Consider the following 20178-nt stretch of genomic DNA (forward strand, 5'->3'; position numbering starts at 1 on the left):
CCCTCGATCTGACCTTCGCGGCGATACCTCACATGCATGGTGCAATTGCTGTTTACGTTTGACGACAGACCGCCGCTTGCGTTCGCCTTAGCGCAAGAGCAGGGGGCGACAGGGGTGCTTTTTTTTTTTTTTTTTTTTTTCTTTATTATTTTTTTGCTTTTTTATCTTATTTTTAAACTGTTCCTTTCATTTTTTTTTTTTTTTAATCATTTTTATTGTTATCTCGGGGAATGTAAATATCCCCTATGATAGCAATAGGTAGTGACAGGTACTCTTTTTTGAAAAAATTGGGGTCTATTAGACCCTAGATCTCTCCTCTGCCCTCAAAGCATCTGACCACACCAAGATCGGTGTGATAAAATGCTTCCCCAATTTCCCAATGGCGCTATTTACATCCGGCGAAATCTAAGTCATAAAATGCTCGTAGCTTCCGGTTTCTTAGGCCATAGAGATGTTTGGAGCCACTCTTGTCTCTGATCAGCTCTATGGTCAGCTGGCTGAATCACCGGCTGCATTCTCAGGTTCCCTGTTGAGACAGGAGAGCCAGAGAAAAACACGGAAGACGGTGGGGGGGGGGGGGCATTCCCTCCCACGGCTTGTAAAGGCAGTCTAGAGGCTAATTAGCCGCTAGGATTGCTTTTACATGAAAGCCGACCGCTGGCTGAAAAGAATGATACCAAGATGATACCTAAACCTGCAGGCATCATTCTGGTATAACCACTCAAAGTTGTGAATGGCGTACCTGAAGACAAAAAAATGGTTAACAATAAAGCACAGTAAACAATAAAGTATAAATAATTACATACCTGAAAAACAAACATGATAAAACATAATAACAATAACAATAACAATAAAACACTGCAGAATAGAATACAGTAAAAAAAGAGCAGAACAATAGAGAGAGAGAATAGAGAGAGAGAACAATTAAACGACAACTATTTTTTTTTATTTTATATATATTTTTTTTTTTTTTACACTTTTTTTGTAACTAACTTTTATAACTGTAACCGGTTCCAGGTTCGGGTCTCTCAAAATGCGATGGCATCTTGGGAGACCCTGTGAAAGTGTGCCTAGTCTGTGCAATGCTGTACCCTACGCTAATACTCAACTAGTGAATGGTAGCGTTCAAAACATTCACCAATGCAAAGACCAGGATTGTCAGGACAGAAGGGACAATAATAGCGGGTGTCACGCCTATATCCGCGTTTGCTGCAGACACAACATCTTTTTGGGGGGGGTTCGTTGGGTAGGGGTACTCGGGAGCACATAAAAATGCCTCTCATGCAGCCGACTGCATTTCGTTGGGGGATGTGAATGGGGGAAGTACGGGCGCTGCAGAAGTGGTGGGTTCCCAATTAGGATTGGCGAATGCAGCAGGAAGGGCACTATGGGCACGACGGGCCTGTGTTTGTCTTTTTGGTGGCAGCGGGACACTACTTGTGCTTGTCACCTCACCAGCTTGAACTGCACTTATGGGACTCGCCACGTCACCAAGTGTTACTGCAGTGCTGGTTTGACTACGACCGGGGTGTACTAGGCCGCTGGTGCTTGCCAGTTCAATAAAAAGCTTCCAAAAAAACTGTTAGCGATCGCAGGGATCAGGCCTGACTCTGCGAACGCTGCAGTTATGCGTTTAGTGTTTTGTAAGTGACAGTGATCGATCGATACTGCACTTGGGTGGGCTGGACTGGGCCGGGCGGAGGGGCAAAACGCAGGTGCTAGCAGGTATCTGGGTTGATCCCGCTAACACTGCGTTTTTGGGAACCCTAAACTGCTGGGGACGCTAGTATAGATCTGATCTGATCGGATCAGATATTGATCCGTTCAGATACTATACCACTAAAGGAGGCGTATGCTGCGTGCGTGGGTGTTAGTGGTACTGGCGCTAACCTGACGCTGCCTGGGGCAGGTGCTTGCTAGTTCACCAAAATGCTACCAAAAAAACTGTTAGCGATCGCAGGGATCAGGCCTGACTCTGCGAACGCTGCAGTTATGCGTTTAGTGCCTTGTAAGTGACAGTGATCGATCGATACTGCACTTGGGTGGGCTGGGCTGGGCCGGGCGGAGGGGCACAACGCAGGTGCTAGCAGGTATCTGGGCTGATCCCGCTAACACTGCGTTTTTGGGAACCCTAAACTGCTGGGGACGCTAGTATAGATCTGATCGGATCAGATATTGATCCGATCAGATACTATACCACTAAGGGAGGTGTACGGTGCGTGCGTGGGTGTTAGCGGTACTGGCGCTAACCTGACGCTGCCTGGTGCTTGCTTGCCAGTTCACCAAAATGCTACCAAAAAAACTGTTAGCGATCGCAGGGATCAGGCCTGACTCTGTGAACGCTGCAGTTATGCGTTTAGTGTTTTGTAAGTGACAGTGATCGATCGATACTGCACTTGGGTGGGCTGGGCGGAGGGGCAAAACGCAGGTGCTAGCGGGTATCTGGGCTGATCCCGCTAACACTGTGTTTTTGGGAACCCTAAACTGCTGGGGACGCTAGTATAGATCTGATTAGATCAGATATTGATCCGATCAGATACTATACCACTAAGGGAGGCGCATGCTGCGTGCGTGGGTGTTAGCGGTACTGGCGCTAATCTGACGCTGCCTGGGGCGACGCATATCACCGCCGGGCGATCGGGGGGCTAAACCTTTATTAGGTAATAAATGGCGGGTGCCCTGACACTATAAAAAATAAACGAACTAACCTGCGTCACCCGTAACGGTTATACGGTGATCAGTGGTGAAAGGGTTAACTAGGGGGCAATCAAGGGGTTAAAACATTTATTAGGTAGTATATGGGGGTCCCTGTCACTATAAAACGCTGACGGCGAACCTAAATATTTACCTCACTAACTAGCGTCACCAGCGACACTAATACAGCGATCAGAAAAATGATCGCTTAGCAACACTGGTGACAGGGGGTGATCAAGGGGTTAAAACTTTATTAGGGGGGGTTAGGGGGGTACCCTAGACCTAAAGGGGGGTAATATTCACTGTCCCAACACTGTAACTGTCACAAACTGACACTATGCAGTAATCAGAAAAAAAAAAAAAAAAAAAAAAAAAAAACCTGCTGGTGTCAGTTTGTGACAGGGGGGGGGGGGTGATTGGGGGGGGGTCGGGGGGCGATCGGGGGGGGGATCGGGGTGTTTTGTATGCCTGGCATGTTCTACTGTGTGTGTGTGTGTTGTGCACTCACATTGATGTCTTCTCCCCTCGGCGCTGGAACGGAAAATACCGAGCCGAGGGGAGATGACATCATTTCCTTTGCTGCTGTTTAGCATACAGCAGCAAAGGAGTGTTCCCATTGGCCGGCGGCAATCGCGAGGGGGGGGCCACGAACGGATGGCCTCCCCCTCATCTCGGATCGCCGGGGAACAGAACGGGACCGCTTCGGGCACCGGGGGGGGGTCCGATCGGACCCCCCACCCGCGAGAGGCAAATCACGTACATGTACGTGATTTTGCCTGCCCGTGCCGCCTTGCCGACGTAAATCGGCGTTAGGCGGTCCTTAAGTGGTTAACAACCAGCTTACACTGTGCCCTGATTGAGCAAAGCTTTGTCCAATCAGGGCGCACAATGCACTGTGCAGCTCGCAGTGCATTGCGGGATGTTCGGCAGGGCGAACACCCGGTGAACACCCTGCACATTCGGGAGTTCTGCGAATGGCTAAACGGGCCAATATTCGGCCTGAACTTATGCTTGGGCCGAACCGTTGCCCAACCCTAGTTGGGATTTGTCTCTACTAACTTTTCATTTCTAGACTTTGCAATATTTGCCCACTCTTCGTTTGCAGAACTGCTCAAGTTCAATTAAATTTGATGGTGACCGTTTGTGGACTGCAGTCTTCAAGTCATTCCACAGATTTTCAATGTGGTTTAAGTCTGTGCTCTGACTAGACCATGCAAAGACATTCACCTTTTTATCCTTCAACCACTGTGTGGTCATTTTTGCTGTGTGCTTTGGGCCATTGTCATGTTGGAAAGTAAAACTTCTTCCTATTGACAACTTTCTGGCAGAGGGCAGCAGGTTTTCCTCAAGAGTTTGATTATATGTTGCCCCATCCATTTTTCTTCCATCCTGACAAGTGCTCCAGTCCCTGCTGCAGTGAAACACCCCCATAACAGGATACTACCAACTCCATGCTTTACTGTAGAAATGGTGTTATTTGGATGGTGAACCTTATTGCTGCATTTGAGGTTGTCAGATGAGGCTAAAATTTAATTATTTGGCCTCAACGATAAAACAAAATGTCTGTCTGGCAGAAATCCAATACAGCTCACCATCCAAATAACACCATTCCTACAGTAAATCATGGAGATGGTAATATCAGGGAAGGATTATTGTGCTGTCCGTGTCCCATTAGGGAGAATTCTATTCACTTGTCCTGGAGATACAACAGGAAATCAGAGGAAACCTCCCAATGTGAGAGGAATTTTTATCTTAGAGAGTTGTCACCAGAACATGTGTCATCTCCTGCTCTGGTGACAATAATTTTGGATTTCCCCTCACTTTTATGCCGCATACACACGATCGCACATTCCGCCAACAAAATCCATGTTTTTTTTCCGATGGTGTTGGCACAAACTTGTCTTGTTTGCATACACACGGTCACACAAATCTTGTAATGGAAATTCCGATCGCCAAGAACGCGGTGACGTACAACACGTACGATGAGCCGAGAAAAATGAAGTTCAATAGCCAGTGTGGCTCTACTGCTTGATTCCGAGCATGCGTGGAACTTTGTGCGTCGGAATTGTGTACACACAATCGGAATTTACGACAACGGATTTTGTTGTCAGAAAATTTGAGATGCAGACAACAAGCTCCCACCGAACATTTTCCGTCGGAAAATCCGACCACGTGTATGCGGCATAAGTCTCTGTGACAGTGGTCACCAGAACTGATAGGAGAGAGTGAATCTTCTCAGTGGGGACACAGACAGCAAAACATCTTGACAGAGGGTCTAACCCTTTTCTACCATATTGTAAAAAAAATTAAATAAATATATTTTAGCTCTACATAAACCTTAAAGAGTTTGACCATATTTCCTTTAGATGCACTTCTATTTGTGAGAGAAAAAAAACATCCCAATGGAATCATTGACAGAAATATTAACCTGACACAAAATGTTAGTTCTTCGACACCCTTCAAAACTGAAACAAATTGGGCTGGTGTTAGATTTTAAAGGCTAAGTGCACATTTTTCAGAAAATAGCCTATGCAGTCAAGGTGCCCCATTAGGTGTTAAACAACTATATAGCTTTGTTGCTAAGACAAACAAATTGTAGGTTTTCACTCCTGTAATGGTGAGAGTAAACATCCAATGGTTTTCATGTCCTAGCAACAAGGTAGGACAAAAATATTGTTAAGTGGGAATTTTTCGAACCGGGCTTCGAGGGAGCCTTAATGGCCTATAGGTATATGAGAATATAACGAACAAACTGTTTTTTAATACTTACTGGGACCCCTTCATTGCATAATCTATTTTCTGGAACTAGGGAACTTAGCCCATTAAGCCTAACTCAAGCCCAACTTTTTTAGTTTTCTATGGAGTGTGGAAGAACTAACATTTTGTATCAGGTTAACAATTTTGTTAGCGTCCCCATTGGGATGATTTTCCCTCACTAATCCATTTTATGGAAACGTTGAATTTAGCCTTTAATAGGGATGAGCCGAACACCCCCCTGTTCGGTTCGCACCAGAACATGCGAACAGGAAAAAAGTTCGCTCGAACACGCGAACACCATTAAAGTCTATGGGACACGAACATGAATAATCAAAAGTGCTAATTTTAAAGGCTTATATGCAAGTTATTGTCATAAAAAGTGTTTGGGGACCCGGGTCCTGCCCCAGGGGACATGGATCAATGCAAAAAAAAGTTTTAAAAACGGCCGTTTTTTCAGGAGCAGTGATTTTAATAATGCTTAAAGTCAAACAATAAAAGTGTAATATCCCTTTAAATTTCGTACCTGGGGGGTGTCTATAGTATGCCTGTAAAGGGGCGCATGTTTCCTGTGTTTAGAACAGTCTGACAGCAAAATGACATTTGGAAGGAAAAAACCCATTTAAAACTACCCGCGGCTATTGCATTGCCGACAATACACATAGAAGTTCATTGATAAAAACGGCATGGGAATTCCCTACAGGGAAACCCCGAACCAAAATAAAAAAAAAAAATGACGTGGGAGTCACCCTAAATTCCATACCAGGCCCTTCAGGTCTGGTATGGATTTTAAGGGGAACCCCGCGCCAAAAAAAAAAGAAAAACGGCGTGGGGTCCCCCCAATAGTCCATACCAGACCCTTATCCGAGCACGCAACCTGGCAGGCCGCAGGAAAAGAGGGGGGACGAGAGTGCGCCCCCCCCCCTCCTGAACCGTACCAGGCCACATGCCCTCAACATTGGGAGGGTGCTTTGGGGTAGCCCCCCAAAACACCTTGTACCCATGTTGATGAGGACAAGGGCCTCATCCCCACAACCCTGGCCGGTGGTTGTGGGGGTCTGCGGGCGGGGGGCTTATCGGAATCTAGAAGATAGAAGAAAGAAGAAGCATTTAAATAAAGGAATTGTCAAAAACTGTCTCTTGTCATTTTTAACATTTTTGACAGTTTTTTAGTGAAATGGTAGGGGTAAGTACCCCCTTACCATTTCACACGGGGGGGGCCGGGATCTGGGGGTCCCCTTGTTAAAGGGGGCTTCCAGATTCCGATAAGCCCCCCGCCCGCAGACCCCCACAACCACCGGCCAGGGTTGTGGTGATGAGGCCCTTGTCCTCATCAACATGGGGACAAGGTGTTTTGGGGGGCTACTCCAAAGCACCCTCCCAATGTTGAGGGCATGTGGCCTGGCACAGTTCAGGAGGGGGGGGCACTCTTGTCCCCCCCTCTTTTCCTGGGGCCTGCCAGGTTGCGTGCTCGCATAAGGGTCTGGTATGGATTTTTGGGGGGACCCCACGCCTTTTTTTTTTTTTTTTTTTGCGCGGGGTTCCCCTTAAAATCCATACCAGACCTGAAGGGTCTGGTATGGAATTTAGGGGGAACCCCACGTAATTTTTTTTTTTTAATTTTGGCCGGGGTTCCCCTTAATATCCATACCAGACCTGAAGGGCCTGGTATGGAATTTAGGGGGACTCCCACGTCATTTTTTTTTTTTTAATTTTGGTTTGGGGTTTCCCTGTGGGGAATTCCCATGCTGTTTTTATCAATGAACTTCTATGTGTATTGTCGGCAATGCAATAGCCGCGGGTAGTTTTAAATAGGTTTTTTCCTTCCAAATGTCATTTTGCTGTCAGACTGTTCTAAACACGGGAAACATGCGCTCCTTTATAGGCATACTATAGACACCCCCCAGGTACGAAATTTAAAGGGATATTACACTTTTATTGTTTGACTTTAAGCATTATTAAAATCACTGCTCCTGAAAAAACGGCTGTTTTTAAAACTTTTTTTTGCATTGATCCATGTCCCCTGGGGCAGGACCCGGGTCCCCAAACACTTTTTATGACAATAACTTGCATATAAGCCTTTAAAATTAGCACTTTTGATTTCTCCCATAGACATTTAAAGGGTGTTTTGCGGCATTCGAATTTGCCGCGAACACCCCAAATTGTTCGCTGTTCGGCGAACTTGCGAACAGCTAATGTTCGAGTCGAACATGAGTTCGACTCGAACTCGAAGCTCATCCCTAGCCTTTAAGCATAAATGAACCTAATGACCCCTCCACATGAGCACCACACATGAGGAATATATAGTATACGTCAGTGCACAGGAAGGCATTAATTTCCAACTATGTGACGTCCTTCAGATTGTTTTGCTCATATTGATTTGATCAGTTGCTCAGGGATTGCTGACAGTGCATGAAATCACTCTAGCTGTGTTTGAAGGCATCTGGGAATACTAGAACTGCGTGGCCTCAGTTTATGAATGTTTCAAGGCAGATTTATTTAATCGTCCAAATTGCACATAACAGGCTTTAGCTAAACACTCAGACTAATGTAAGTGAATCAGGCCAGTCACTGCTGTTACAGTAAATTTGACACAAGTTTAAAAACAGTCAATCATAAAGGTGAAAAATACCTGTCATAAAGAGATTCAATTAAATTATTATTCATATATAAATGGTTTTCAAAAAGAACCCTAGTCTAAACTAAAACGCTTTTATACATTTTAATAACAGCTGCTGACAATTCTACATATAAACTGAAGGCTTCTTAAGCAAACACCCAGAATAACAGTTTGTCTGTGCCAACTCTGCTTTAAAATCACTAGAAGCATTGCTGTGGCTGTTCCCAATACTCCCATTGGTAACTATGACATGATAAGAAGTATTAGCAAGGCCGGATTTACCATTAGGCACTATAGTCCTGTGACAGGGGAGGCAACTTTTCCGCCTCTGCAGTTATCCATCACACATTCTTTTTTCATCATGAGTAGAGATGAACAAACTTCTGCATAGTTGATCAGTAGTTGTGCCAAACTTTTGAAAAATGTGCAAACCTTTGAGATTTGCTTTTCCAAAACAGAAGTCCCATTAAAGTCATTGGAAATTAGAACCAGGCTCAAAAAATTACAGAACAGGAAATGATGTACAATAGGGCAGAATGGTTTGGGAAGCTCCTAGCAGACCTACCTGCTGAGAAGACGGGGCCTAAAAGACAGCCTGGGCCATTTCCTTTAAAAAACGTCTTCTAGGGATACTAGGATAGAAGGGTAGGGCCTGGTTTTACTAGCAGACAAGCTAAGGGTGCTCAGGTAACAGCAGGAGCAAATACAGGGCAAAAACAGCCTTTGAGTTCTCTCCAAGAAGATTTTTGAAAAATGCAAATCACCAAAAATTTTTCTGAAATTTGGATGAAAATTAGACCATTCGAATCTGTGAAATTCAGTCTAAATTTAAAGTTGAGCTCCAACCTTACTGCAGTCTTCTACAGTTGTGCAGGCTCCTTTTCCGTACTAAAACTCCTTACTCTAATTTTACTGCACACTATGAACTTCCCACAGTCAATGGGAATGCCAGGATAGGTTGATGCAATTTAGTAGGTTAAATGCAGGTGAAAAGGAGGACAACTGCAAGCCAAATAGACCTGGCAGTAAACTTAGAATGATCTCAGAAGTTCCTTGTGTGAGCAGGGAGCCTTGCCTTGAGCTCAGCCTCACCCTCTTCTTAAAGCGGAGTTCCGCTTAAAAATAAAAAAAAATTAAAAGTCAGCAGCTACAAATACTGTAGCTATTGACTTTTAATAATTGGACACTTACCTGTCCCAGGGTCCAGCGATGCGGGGGAACGAAGCCCCGCTTGTCTCCCCCTCCTCTCTGCGGCGCCGGCAAAGTCACTGTGGGCGCCCGGCTGTGGCTTCACAGCCCGGCACACACTGCGCATGCACAAGCCGCTTGGCGCGCCGTGACTGGCCGGGCAATCACCTGGGACCTATGACATGTCCCAGATGATTGCCGAGAGGGAGGGGGGAGAGGTGCCGCAGCGCGCCAGGAGGAAGTGGGAGCTGGAACCCTCAAAAAAGAGGGGATCCACTCCCCCCCCCCAAAAAAAATGACATGCCAAATGTGGCATGTCAGGGGGTCACCTTCTCTTAAAGCGGAAGTTCCATTTTTGGGTGGAACTCCGCTTAAAGTCACACCGCTAATTTGTGGACACAAATCAGGGAGAAGGAAGGACTTAGCTCCATCTCATGGCCCTGTGGGTGAAATGGAGGTCAATATGCCACCCATCAGCATTAGAATCAAATAAAGGGTTATTAGAGGTGCTAGAATGCTAGGTTCCCACACTTTGAATGCAGAGCTACTAGGTTCCCACACTTTGAATGCAGAGGTACTAGGTTCCCACACTTTGAATGCAGAGGTACTAGGTTCACACACTTTGTTATTATTATTATTATGGCCACACTAATGTACATAACGTTTAAAGAAGCACTTTATAGGAACAGCTTTTACTGAATTGCAAATGTTGCAAAGGAAAATAGTTTTTTCTATTCATGTGTTATTGAATCTTGTCTGGAATATGTTGTCAGTAAATGAAAAAAAAAAAGATGCTTCCTCAGGGCTAGGTTGCTGATCCTTTTAAACTGAAAACTAGAAAATTAGCAAAAAAGTAGAGTTGCAATAGCACCCAATCACATTTAAATTTTCAGTTTAGGAAAAAAAATCAACCCTTTTGCATCTTAGATGTCTAGATTTCCAGACCACCTATATAATATGTGTCGGTTAATTTGACAATAACTCAATGACTAATTTGCCTACCTATGTTTAAAGGAAATATTAGTATTTTATTTGATACAAATTTTTTAAATTTAATTTTACATTAATTGCTGAGATTTTTATTATGGCTTGACAATTGTACTTTTTTTTCCAAATTAAGTTTAAATTTAACTGTATTTAAACATTTATAGCAGTATTAAACCCAAAAGCAGACATTTATTATATTTCAGCTTACCAATTCTTAAATGTGATGGCTGTATTAGCTTCCTTTTTTAGGCTTTCTTTCTTCTATTTTCATCTGGTGATCCAGCCAGTAAGTCTGTTGTTTTTCAACAGAAAAGCTCTCTTGCAAGTTACAGGGAGGACACAGATCATTTAACAAGGGTGGGGGGTGCTTAAAATGATCAGCTTTTATTTATTTATGCAAAACCTTTATCCCAAATAAAAAAAAAAAATGTTTGCTGTAACTGATTATAAAGTATTAGCTGGATTTCAGCTACAATTTATTAGTGTAATGCCTAAGCCTTTTTCTGACAATCCGTATTTTTTCTAGAAAATTACATAGAACCCCCAAACATTACATATATATATATTTTAGCAGAGACCCTAGAGAATAAAATGGCGATCATTGCAATATTTTATGTCACACTGTATTTGCGCAGCGGTCTTTCAAATGCAATTTTTTTGGAAGAAATACACTTTCACGAATTTAAAAAAATTAAAATAGTAGCCCAATTTTTTTGTATAATGTGAAAGATGATGTTACGCTAAGTAAAAAGATGCCTAACATATCATGCTTTAAAATTGCGCACACTTGTGGAATGGTGACAAACTACAGTACATAAAAATTACCATTGGTGATGCTTTAAATTTTTTTACAGGTTACCAGTTTAGAGCTACAGAGGAGGTCTTGTGCTAGAATTTTTGCTCTCCCTCTAACGATCGCAGCAATACCTCACATGTGGTTTGAACACTGTTTACATTTGCGCGTGACTTACATATGTGTTCGTTTCTACACGCGAGCACGGAGGGATGGGGCGCTTTACATTTTCACTGTCCCTTTAAAAAAAAATATGTCTGATCACTTTTATTGCTGTCACAAGGAATGTAAATATCACTTGTGACAGTAATAGGCAGTGACAGGTACTCTTTATGGAGGGATCTGGGGTCTATAAGACCCCAAATCCCTCCTTTGCACATAAAAGCTGTCATTTTTTTTTTAATTTGGCACCTTTAATGCCCCATACACACGGTCGGACATTGAGCGGACATTCCGACAACAAAATCCTAGGATTTTTTCCGACGGATGTTGGCTCAAACTTGTCTTGCATACACACAGTCACACAAAGTTGTCGGAAAATCCGATCGTTCTGAACGCGGTGACGTAAAACACGTACGTCGGGACTATAAATGGGGCAGTAGCCAATAGCTTTCATCTCTTTATTTATTCTGAACTTTATTCGTGGCACTTTGTGCGTCAGATTTGTGTACACACGATCGGAAATTCCGACAACGGATTTTGTTGTCGGAAAATTTTATAGCCTGCTCTCAAATTTTGTGTGTCGGAAAATCCGATGGAAAATGTGTGATGGAGCCCACACACGGTCGGAATTTCCGACAACAAGGTCCTATCACACATTTTCCGTCGGAAAATCCGACCGTGTGTACGGGGCATAAGGCTCCAGTAAACCAGAAGTGATGTCATGACATCGCTTCCGGGTTACTAGATCCGAGACCCCGAACAAAGCCGATTTCAGCTCGTTCTCCATGAACGTGCCAGCTGGTTGCTCAGGCCTCCCAGTGAGATGGGAGAGGATGGGTGACTGCTGAAGGAGGCGGGAGGGGGGGACACGTCCCCTCCCACTGCTGGGGATAACAGCCAAGCGGCTTCTTAGCCACATCGGTTGTTATCACAAGAAAGCCGATCGTCAGCTCTAAAAAACAGTAGAACCCCTTCAAGCCGAAGGCCGCATATTTGTGTTACGTCAGCATGAAGGGGTTAAATCTGCTAGTACCTCTGACACTCCCCTCCCCCCAGACTGACAATGCTGCTGTCCAACTCAGTCCCCTGTGCTCCTTTGTCTAGATTGGTGTCTATATAATACAGGAGGTGAGTTACTGACCAGATCACCAGGGGAAAACAGAGTGAAAAAAGCCTAAAAAAACAAAACAAATGCAGCCACCACATCTAATGATTGGTAAACTGTATTATATTACATTTTTGGTTCTGGGTTTAGTACCATCTTTCAAATTTTATTATTATTAACTTAGCTCCCAACTGTCCCTGATTTGGAGGGACTGTCCCTGATTTGGAGCAATGTCCCTCTGTCCCTCATTCCTCCTCATTTGTCCCTCATTTTGGTCTGATCTATATAGATGTATATAAAATGTACTTTTTATCTATTAAAAAGTGTTTTCCAGTGTTAAACCTTTCATCTGATTTCTAAATTGCTGCATTTGTAAATTCCAAAAGCCAATATAAAGGTATAGTAGTGGTAAAAAAAGCACTTGTGGATTTAACCTTGTTTTTTTGTACAATTCTCCTTTAAGGGGGCGTGACAAGGGGTGTGTCCTATGCCTGCATACTTTTGCTGATAGTTGTCCCTCATTCCCATCTCAAAAAGTTGGGAGGTATGTTATTAATGTTTTGGACATGCACAGACTTCTTCTTAAGAGGCATGTTTTTCAACAAAGGAATCCACATAAGAAGAAATACTCGGGCAGCTGTCATTGTCCTGGACAGTTGTTGACAGGCAAAGCCATGTGATCACCTAATAACTGGCATGGTGATCATGTGACTGCACCTAATAACTGGCACGGTGATCATGTGACTGCACCTAATAACTGGCACGGTGATCATGTGACTGCACCTAATAACTGGCACGGTGATCATGTGACTGCTAACCATGCTGTTTCGTTCTCTATGGATATCCAGACAACATTCACAGAATGAGCATCAAGCTCATTCCAAAACAGAAAGTAGCTTAATATTCCCTTTTCATTAAACATCATCCAAGGAAATGTTAGTCTACAGAATACAGGGGTTAAACAAGAGATCTGATTGGTCACTATGAGCTACAACTCCAACTTTGTGCTCATTTTTTTTTTTTACCACCTAAAGAATCTGCCATATACTATAGAAATTGGTTCCACCCCAGGAAAATAGTAGCATGATTTATATGCAGAGATGTCCTCCTTGGCAGAAGTGCGCCCAAAAACTGGCAGAATAAATGTTTATCTGGGAATGTGATTAAGAAATATATACAGCTCCCTTATCCAGAATGTGAATTACAGATCACTTCTTATTATTGTCAAACGATAAATAGTGTGAGATCCTGTCCAAAGCCAAGATCTCAGTGTAGCAGACTACATCCCGCTCTGGAAATCTTATATCACCCTGCTGTCCGCTTGGCTTAACTATGAATGTCGGGCCGGCCTCAGACACATGCTTGATTAAAAGTCGATTTATGGTCATTTCTTCTTGGCAGGTTTTTCATCCAAACTATACAGAAATTTTATTTATGTAAACGCATATCGACAATTTAAAAGGACAGTGGAAGTTAAAGAGCAGAATCATTTACAAAATAAACACCCCTGAACTTATTTAATAAGGGGAAAATGATGAAGGCCATTAAAGGAACAGTACCGTCCCATTCTCTGTCTGATTTACTAGATCCTGCTTTATTGACTGTGTGTGGTTGATATGCAGTCAAAGGGAGCATAACACAGGCTGTGTTTACTCCTCTATTAGCTCAGACATATCCAGAAATGTCAGATTTTGTTGGTGTCAAATAGGGATGAGCTTTGTGTTCAGGTCGAACACGAGTTCGACTCAAACATTGGCTGTTCGCCCGTTCGCCGAACAGCGAACAATTTGGGGTGTTCGCGGCAAATTCAAAAGCCGCGGAACACCCTTTAAAAGTCTATGTGAGAAATCAAAAGTGCTAATTTTAAAGGCTTATATGCATGGTATTGTCATAAAAAGTGTTTGGGGACCTGGGTCCTGCCCCAGGGGACATGGATCAATGCAAAAAAAAGTTTTAAAAACGGACGTTTTTTTGGGAGCAGTGATTTTATTAATGCTTAAAGTGAAACAATAAAAGTGTAATATTCCTTTAAATTTCCTGGGGGGTGTCTATAGTATGCCTGTAAAGGGGCGCATGTTTCCCGTATTTAGAACAGTCTGACAGCAAAATTACATTTCTAAAGGAAAAAAGTCATGTAAAACTACTATCGCTAGCGCCGGCTATAATGAATTGTCGGTCCGGCAATACACATAAAAGTTCATTGATAAAAAACGGCATGGAATTTCCCCACAGGGGAACCCCAAACCAAAATTTAAAAAAAAAATGCGTGGGGGTCCCCCTAAATTCCATACCAGGCCCGTCAGGTCTGGTATGGATATTAAGGGGAACCCCGCGCCAAAATTTAAAAGAAAATGGCGTGGGGTCCCCCCAAAAATCCATACCAGACCCTTATCCAAGCACACAACCTGGCAGGCTGCAGGAAAAGAGGGGGGACAAGAGAGCGCCCCCCCTCCTGAACCGTACCAGGCCACATGCCCTCAACATTGGGAGGGTGCTTTGGGGTAGCTCCCCAAAGCACCTTGTCCCCATGTTGATGGGAAGAAGGGCCTCATCTCCACAACCCTTGCCCGGTGGTTGTGGGGGTCTGCAGACGGGGGGCTTATCGGAATCTGGAAGCCCCCTTTAACAAGGGGATCCCCAGATCCCGCCCCCCCGTGTGATTTGGTAATGGGGTACGAATGTACCCCTACCAGTTCACAAAAAAAGTGTCAAAAAGGTTAAAAAACACAAGAGATGGTTTTTGACAAGTCCTTTATTAACCTCCCTGACGGTATTCCCGAGTGTGGCTCGGGGTTAAATTTCAGTCCCATTAGCGGTAACCCCGAGCCACACTCGGGATTACATTGCAGGATCTTGGTGCGGCGTTACTTACCTTGTCCCCAGGATCCTGCGATGTCCCCCGCTGTGTCTGCGGGCTCTGTCTCCTCCGAAGCCTCTCCGTGCCAGGCTCCGTTCCCTGCGAGCGTCGCAGGGAACGGCAAATTCAAAAAAATGTACAAACCATAACACATACAGTACACTGTAATCTCACAGATTACAGTACTGTATGAAATCATTTCACATCCCTTTTGTCCCCAATGCTTTGGCCCATGCCCTGCATGCAGTTTTATATGATATATACTGTTCTTTCTGCCTGGAAACTGGAGATTGTCCATAGCAACCAAAAAGTGTCCCTTTATGTCAAAAGTGGCTTTAGACCAGCTAGAAAACAGCGATAGTAAATTAGAACACTTGCAGAATTGAGCGGTAGTGAATCGTGGGGAAATTTATTTTATTATTATTATATTATCATTTTTTTAAATTATTTATATTTATTTATTATATTATAATTTATGTTTTTGTGTTTCAAACTTTATCATACCCGGGATATCTACTAGACTCTTGTTTGGACAGATTTAAGTGTGTTATTGTTAAGAATTACAGGCCTACAATATAAAACGCCAAATTTCCATGCAAAATAATTGTACCGCTTTCAACACCTAAAATCTGAAATAAGCATACCGCCAGGGAGGTTAATTTCTTCTTCCTCCATCCTCTTTCTTCTGGTCTTCCTTCGGTGTTCTTCCTCCATCTTCTTCTTCTCCACCTTCTTCTTCCTCCGCTCTTCTCGTCCTGCATCTTCCTCCGGCTTCTTCTTCGCTACGTCCGCACGATCCACCTCAGTGGGAGTATTCCACCGTGTGACGCTTTGGTTTTTCTGACACTTCTTATATAATGGAGGGCGGGGCCACCCGGTGACCTCGCCCTCCTCTGATGCATGGGGACTTCACGGGGACTTCCCTGTGGCTTTCCCCGTGTTGTCAGAGGGGGGCAGGGTCACCCAGTTATGTAAATGGGTTACACCCACTGGAATTTCGCATATCACACTTATTTTTAACAGTAAACGGAGCTTATATAGTGAAATACAGGATTTAGAAATCCGTCTGACTGTTTACATGTTGAATTATAAAAGCAGCGGTGTTCTGTCAGATTAGCAAACCTGTGACATCAGCAGGTTTGCCACTGCTTTTAAAATTCAACATATAAACAGTCTGTCGGATTTCTAAGTTCTGTATTTCACCATATATGTTCCGTTTGCTGTTAAAAACTAAGTGTGAAATGCAAAACCCTGGAGAGTGTAACAAGATGTCCGCTTGCCCCCTTCTCAGTGTATCCTTACTGTGGAGGAGTGCGGGGTGTAGCAAGATGGCGGCGAGGGAACATCACTCCTGTTACAAATTCTGCCGGGTCGCCTAATCTGGCGGAACACCTGCAGAGGACTGAAGTAAAGGTAAAAATGCAGCTAGAAAAGGGCATTAGTTAAAGCCTATCTCTAGCCAGATTTTTATTTTCGAGTTTTATACAGAATGCAGAAAGAGTTAAAATTTCTCTTGGGTGTTTCATTCTTCAATTTCTGATGGGATGCAGTCACTGTCCAGAGCGGAAGGTTGTTGTTGCGGTGTCCACCAGTAGGTGTCTCCCAGCAGTCAGCAGATCCCAGTAATCAGTCTCCACCTGGTGCTAGCTGCTGGGAGGTTATTTAGTCTTTTCTTTACTAATTCACTTCACTTCAGTGTTTTGCTCTGCTTGCCAGATACTGCTTGCTTTTTGTCCTCAATTTGTACATACTGTTTTAAAGTTAGCTTGATAGGTATCTTGTGTTTGGGTTATGGTTCATTTACACCTTCATGTTTGCCGTGTTTGCTAATGTTTCACCAGTGGCGGCTGGTGGTATTTTTTGGTGGGACGACAAACAATCCACCCACCGCTACCCCCCCCCCCCCACACCCCTGGCGATCAGGTCACAGGCACATCACTCCCCCCCGGTCGGTCACTAGCCCCGCACTTACCCCAGGCAGCTAAGGTCGCAGGCGGTGCTTCCTGTGGGCGGTGGCTTCACCCTGCATCTCCTCCCCTTGGCTTTGGCAGCTTCCCCTGCGTCTCCTCCCTGCTCCTCGGCTGCCAATAGGATCATTTCTCCTCTCAGGCAATCAGGTGATGGGTCTCAGGACCCACTTCCTAATTGGCCAGGAGGAAAAATGAATAAGACAATAGTGAATATTAGATTGCTATTGTCACACAACTGGGTGAGCTCGGGCGCAGTGCTCTGAAGCCAATTAGAGCTTAAGGCTTTAATCACAAGCTTCTAAAAAAAACAAAAAAAAAAAACCCACTGGAATCCATGCGCCCGACACTCTGCATGTAGATTAGGGGGCGGCGCCCCTGCGCCCCGTATGGATGGGCCGCCACAGTGTTTTACTGTTAATAAACTTGCTTAAAGCATATATAGTCTGTTTTACCATTTCCTAAGTGTAGCTACGCAGATTTGCCCATCCCTGCTGCTGATTCCTGGCAGTGGTACTTGAAGGGCCACCTTTGGCTAACATTTTAGCCAATTCCTAACATTTTAGGCCATAATTTAAGCTGCCTAGGGCTGCCCATAGATGCATCTTTTTTTTTTTTTTTTCAATTAGCCACTGATCGAAAAGGAAACAACAAATTCCTCCATCAACTCAAGCAAGGCGAATGGAGGAATCCTCCCCACTGTACTATATACTACAGCACTCCTCCACTGTAAGAATACATTAAACAATGCTGTAGCCACTAACTGAATAAAACATTTTCCAACATTCCCGATCAACATCTATTGAGCAGAAACACCATGGATAGTTCGGAATTCGGGTGGTCCTTGCTGACCCAACTGAATTACCATCCATCTATGACCAGGTTAAGCTAAGTAAACAGTCACATTACTAAGCAAAGAGTCTTCTTTAGTAACTCATCCCTATAGTTTTCCCCTTGCCTACTTTACTTGACATGAAGTGCCAGCAAATCTACCATATAGGCATACATATGACAATAGAAACCTTAAAAAAGACCTAACCTTTCCCCAGTCTATCCAAAACTAAACAAAAGGTTTTGTCTTGAGTTGGACCTCTTTTCCCTGCATGAGAAAATCGCAAGTTCATCTTAAAGGAGATTTGTTGTTCCTAAATATTTATTTGCTTGACAGACTGATATTGTTCTGTTGGGAATGTATGCTGTATGATTATCCAATACTCTTGGAATATTTTCTTGAAACTTTTACAGGAAACTAACATTCCAGAACAAAGTCTTGTGACTGTTGTAAAACCGGGACTGCCAACAACGGCTGATTTGTATCTCCTGCCTTCTACAAGCCAACCAAAGAGGAAGAGGAGCATTCCTAATGACAAGGTATACTGCAGAAATGTAACATAAATCACTTCAAAAGGAAATGAAAACATGTTTACATTTTTGTTCGTTTAGAATGGTATATATTGACAAATGTTTGTTTTATAACTTTTTATTATATTTATAGTTGGTATTATATATTTATATGCAGGCAGCCATACGGTATTTGCTTTTCAGATGTATACCTGTAATCAGAAAACTAGAAACATTTCTTTTGCAGCAAAAAATAAGTCAGTTTTTGAGATTTGCATATGTGTGAGCACAGTTAGAAAGACAAATAACGCCAATGCTACGAGGGGTCTTCAAAAAGTTTCTGCACTTTTATATTTTTGTTGGAAACTGTGAGGACGAGCGGAGTAGAAGTTAAATAAATACCGTAAATCATGTGCTGCGCTATCCCCTTAATGATCTGCTGAACCTGCAGCAAAAAACCTAAAAAACAAAATTGTTAACTAAAGTGATGTGCCTATAAATTAAATCCCAAGAATAAAAAAATATATATATAAGCGACTTTTGTCGTCATACATCTTACAACATCATATAGCATGAATATACACACATTTCATAAAATATAAATAGTGATACAAAAGTGATCCATAAAGTGCTCAGGTGCATATAAGTCCATGATACTGACCATCCAGGGTCAGGTTTCAGCGTCCTTACTCTAAAGATAATAAATACAAATACTGCTCAAAGATGTGGCATCCTCATATATGAATATCAAAAAGAGACTTCCATAGTGTAATAAAGTTTTATCCAATGCAAACAAAGCCCTATTATAGGGTACTCACATGGGTCTGGTGCATTAGTGCACCGCTCTATAGAATGCCTTAATAGCGCCAAGCCGTGGATGAGATTGTGTGCTCCTACTCCATATGACAGACCAGCTGCCTCCTGCATCATCCATTCCCCTCCCTTACGCGTGTCGATACAAGGGAAATATCTAATCTTCATCAGGGGGACCATTTTTGAGATTTGCATATGTGTGAGCATAGAAAGAAAGTCAAGTAACGCCAATGCTATGAGGTGTCTTCAAAAAGTTTCCGCACTTTTATATTTTTGTAAAATGTGAGGACGGGAGGAGGAGTAGTAATTAGTTGTGTCTGAGATTGTCATGTGACCAGTCTGTCTGGCAAGCCGGCTGACCTTGCAGTTTAGTATAAAAGTTGTCACGCTGTGGTGAAGATGGCTGTGAAACGTATAAATTGCACCAAAGAGGAACAGAGGAAATCTGTCAAAGGGAATTGTGTTGTTGCACTACAACGCTGACCCCCACACTGCATCCCACACATTGAAAACTCTCAGACAATTGCAGTGGGAGGTTAAAAAAACACCCAGATTTAGCGCAATCTGATTTCCACCTTTTTGGACCCCTCAAAGAAGTTTTATGGGGAAGAAGATTATGTGATGATAATGATAAGAAAGCAGTGGTGCATCAGTGGCTACGCGCTAAACCAAAAACATTTTTTGCTAATGGCATTAAATAGTTGGTACGACGCTGGCAAAAATGCACCACAAACGAAGGTGACTATGTAGAAATGTGATGTCATTTGTTTTTAAAATTATTTATAAAAAGAGTTTAAAAAAACACTTTAATGGCCCTGTAATCCTATTATTTATAATAGGATTTTTTTGCCTCCTCGTCCTCAGCAGTTCCTGAACCTCTCCTTTTACCACTCACTT

The 20178-nt window shown here is 43.2% G+C and overlaps 1 protein-coding gene across 2 annotated transcripts in view; it reads left to right on the forward strand.

Annotated features, from left to right (window-relative positions):
* SORCS2 (sortilin related VPS10 domain containing receptor 2) overlaps positions 1-20178 on the forward strand; it is a 1340427-nt gene that overhangs the window by 1268617 nt on the left and 51632 nt on the right. For both annotated transcript variants that reach the window (XM_073610686.1, XM_073610693.1), the window contains exon 23: positions 18373-18498. In XM_073610686.1, coding sequence (XP_073466787.1) covers positions 18373-18498 — 126 coding nt within the window. The remainder of the gene's footprint in view (positions 1-18372; positions 18499-20178) is intronic.

Source organism: Aquarana catesbeiana, linkage group LG01, assembly GCF_042186555.1.
Source record: "Aquarana catesbeiana isolate 2022-GZ linkage group LG01, ASM4218655v1, whole genome shotgun sequence".
Classification (NCBI taxonomy): domain Eukaryota; kingdom Metazoa; phylum Chordata; class Amphibia; order Anura; family Ranidae; genus Aquarana; species Aquarana catesbeiana.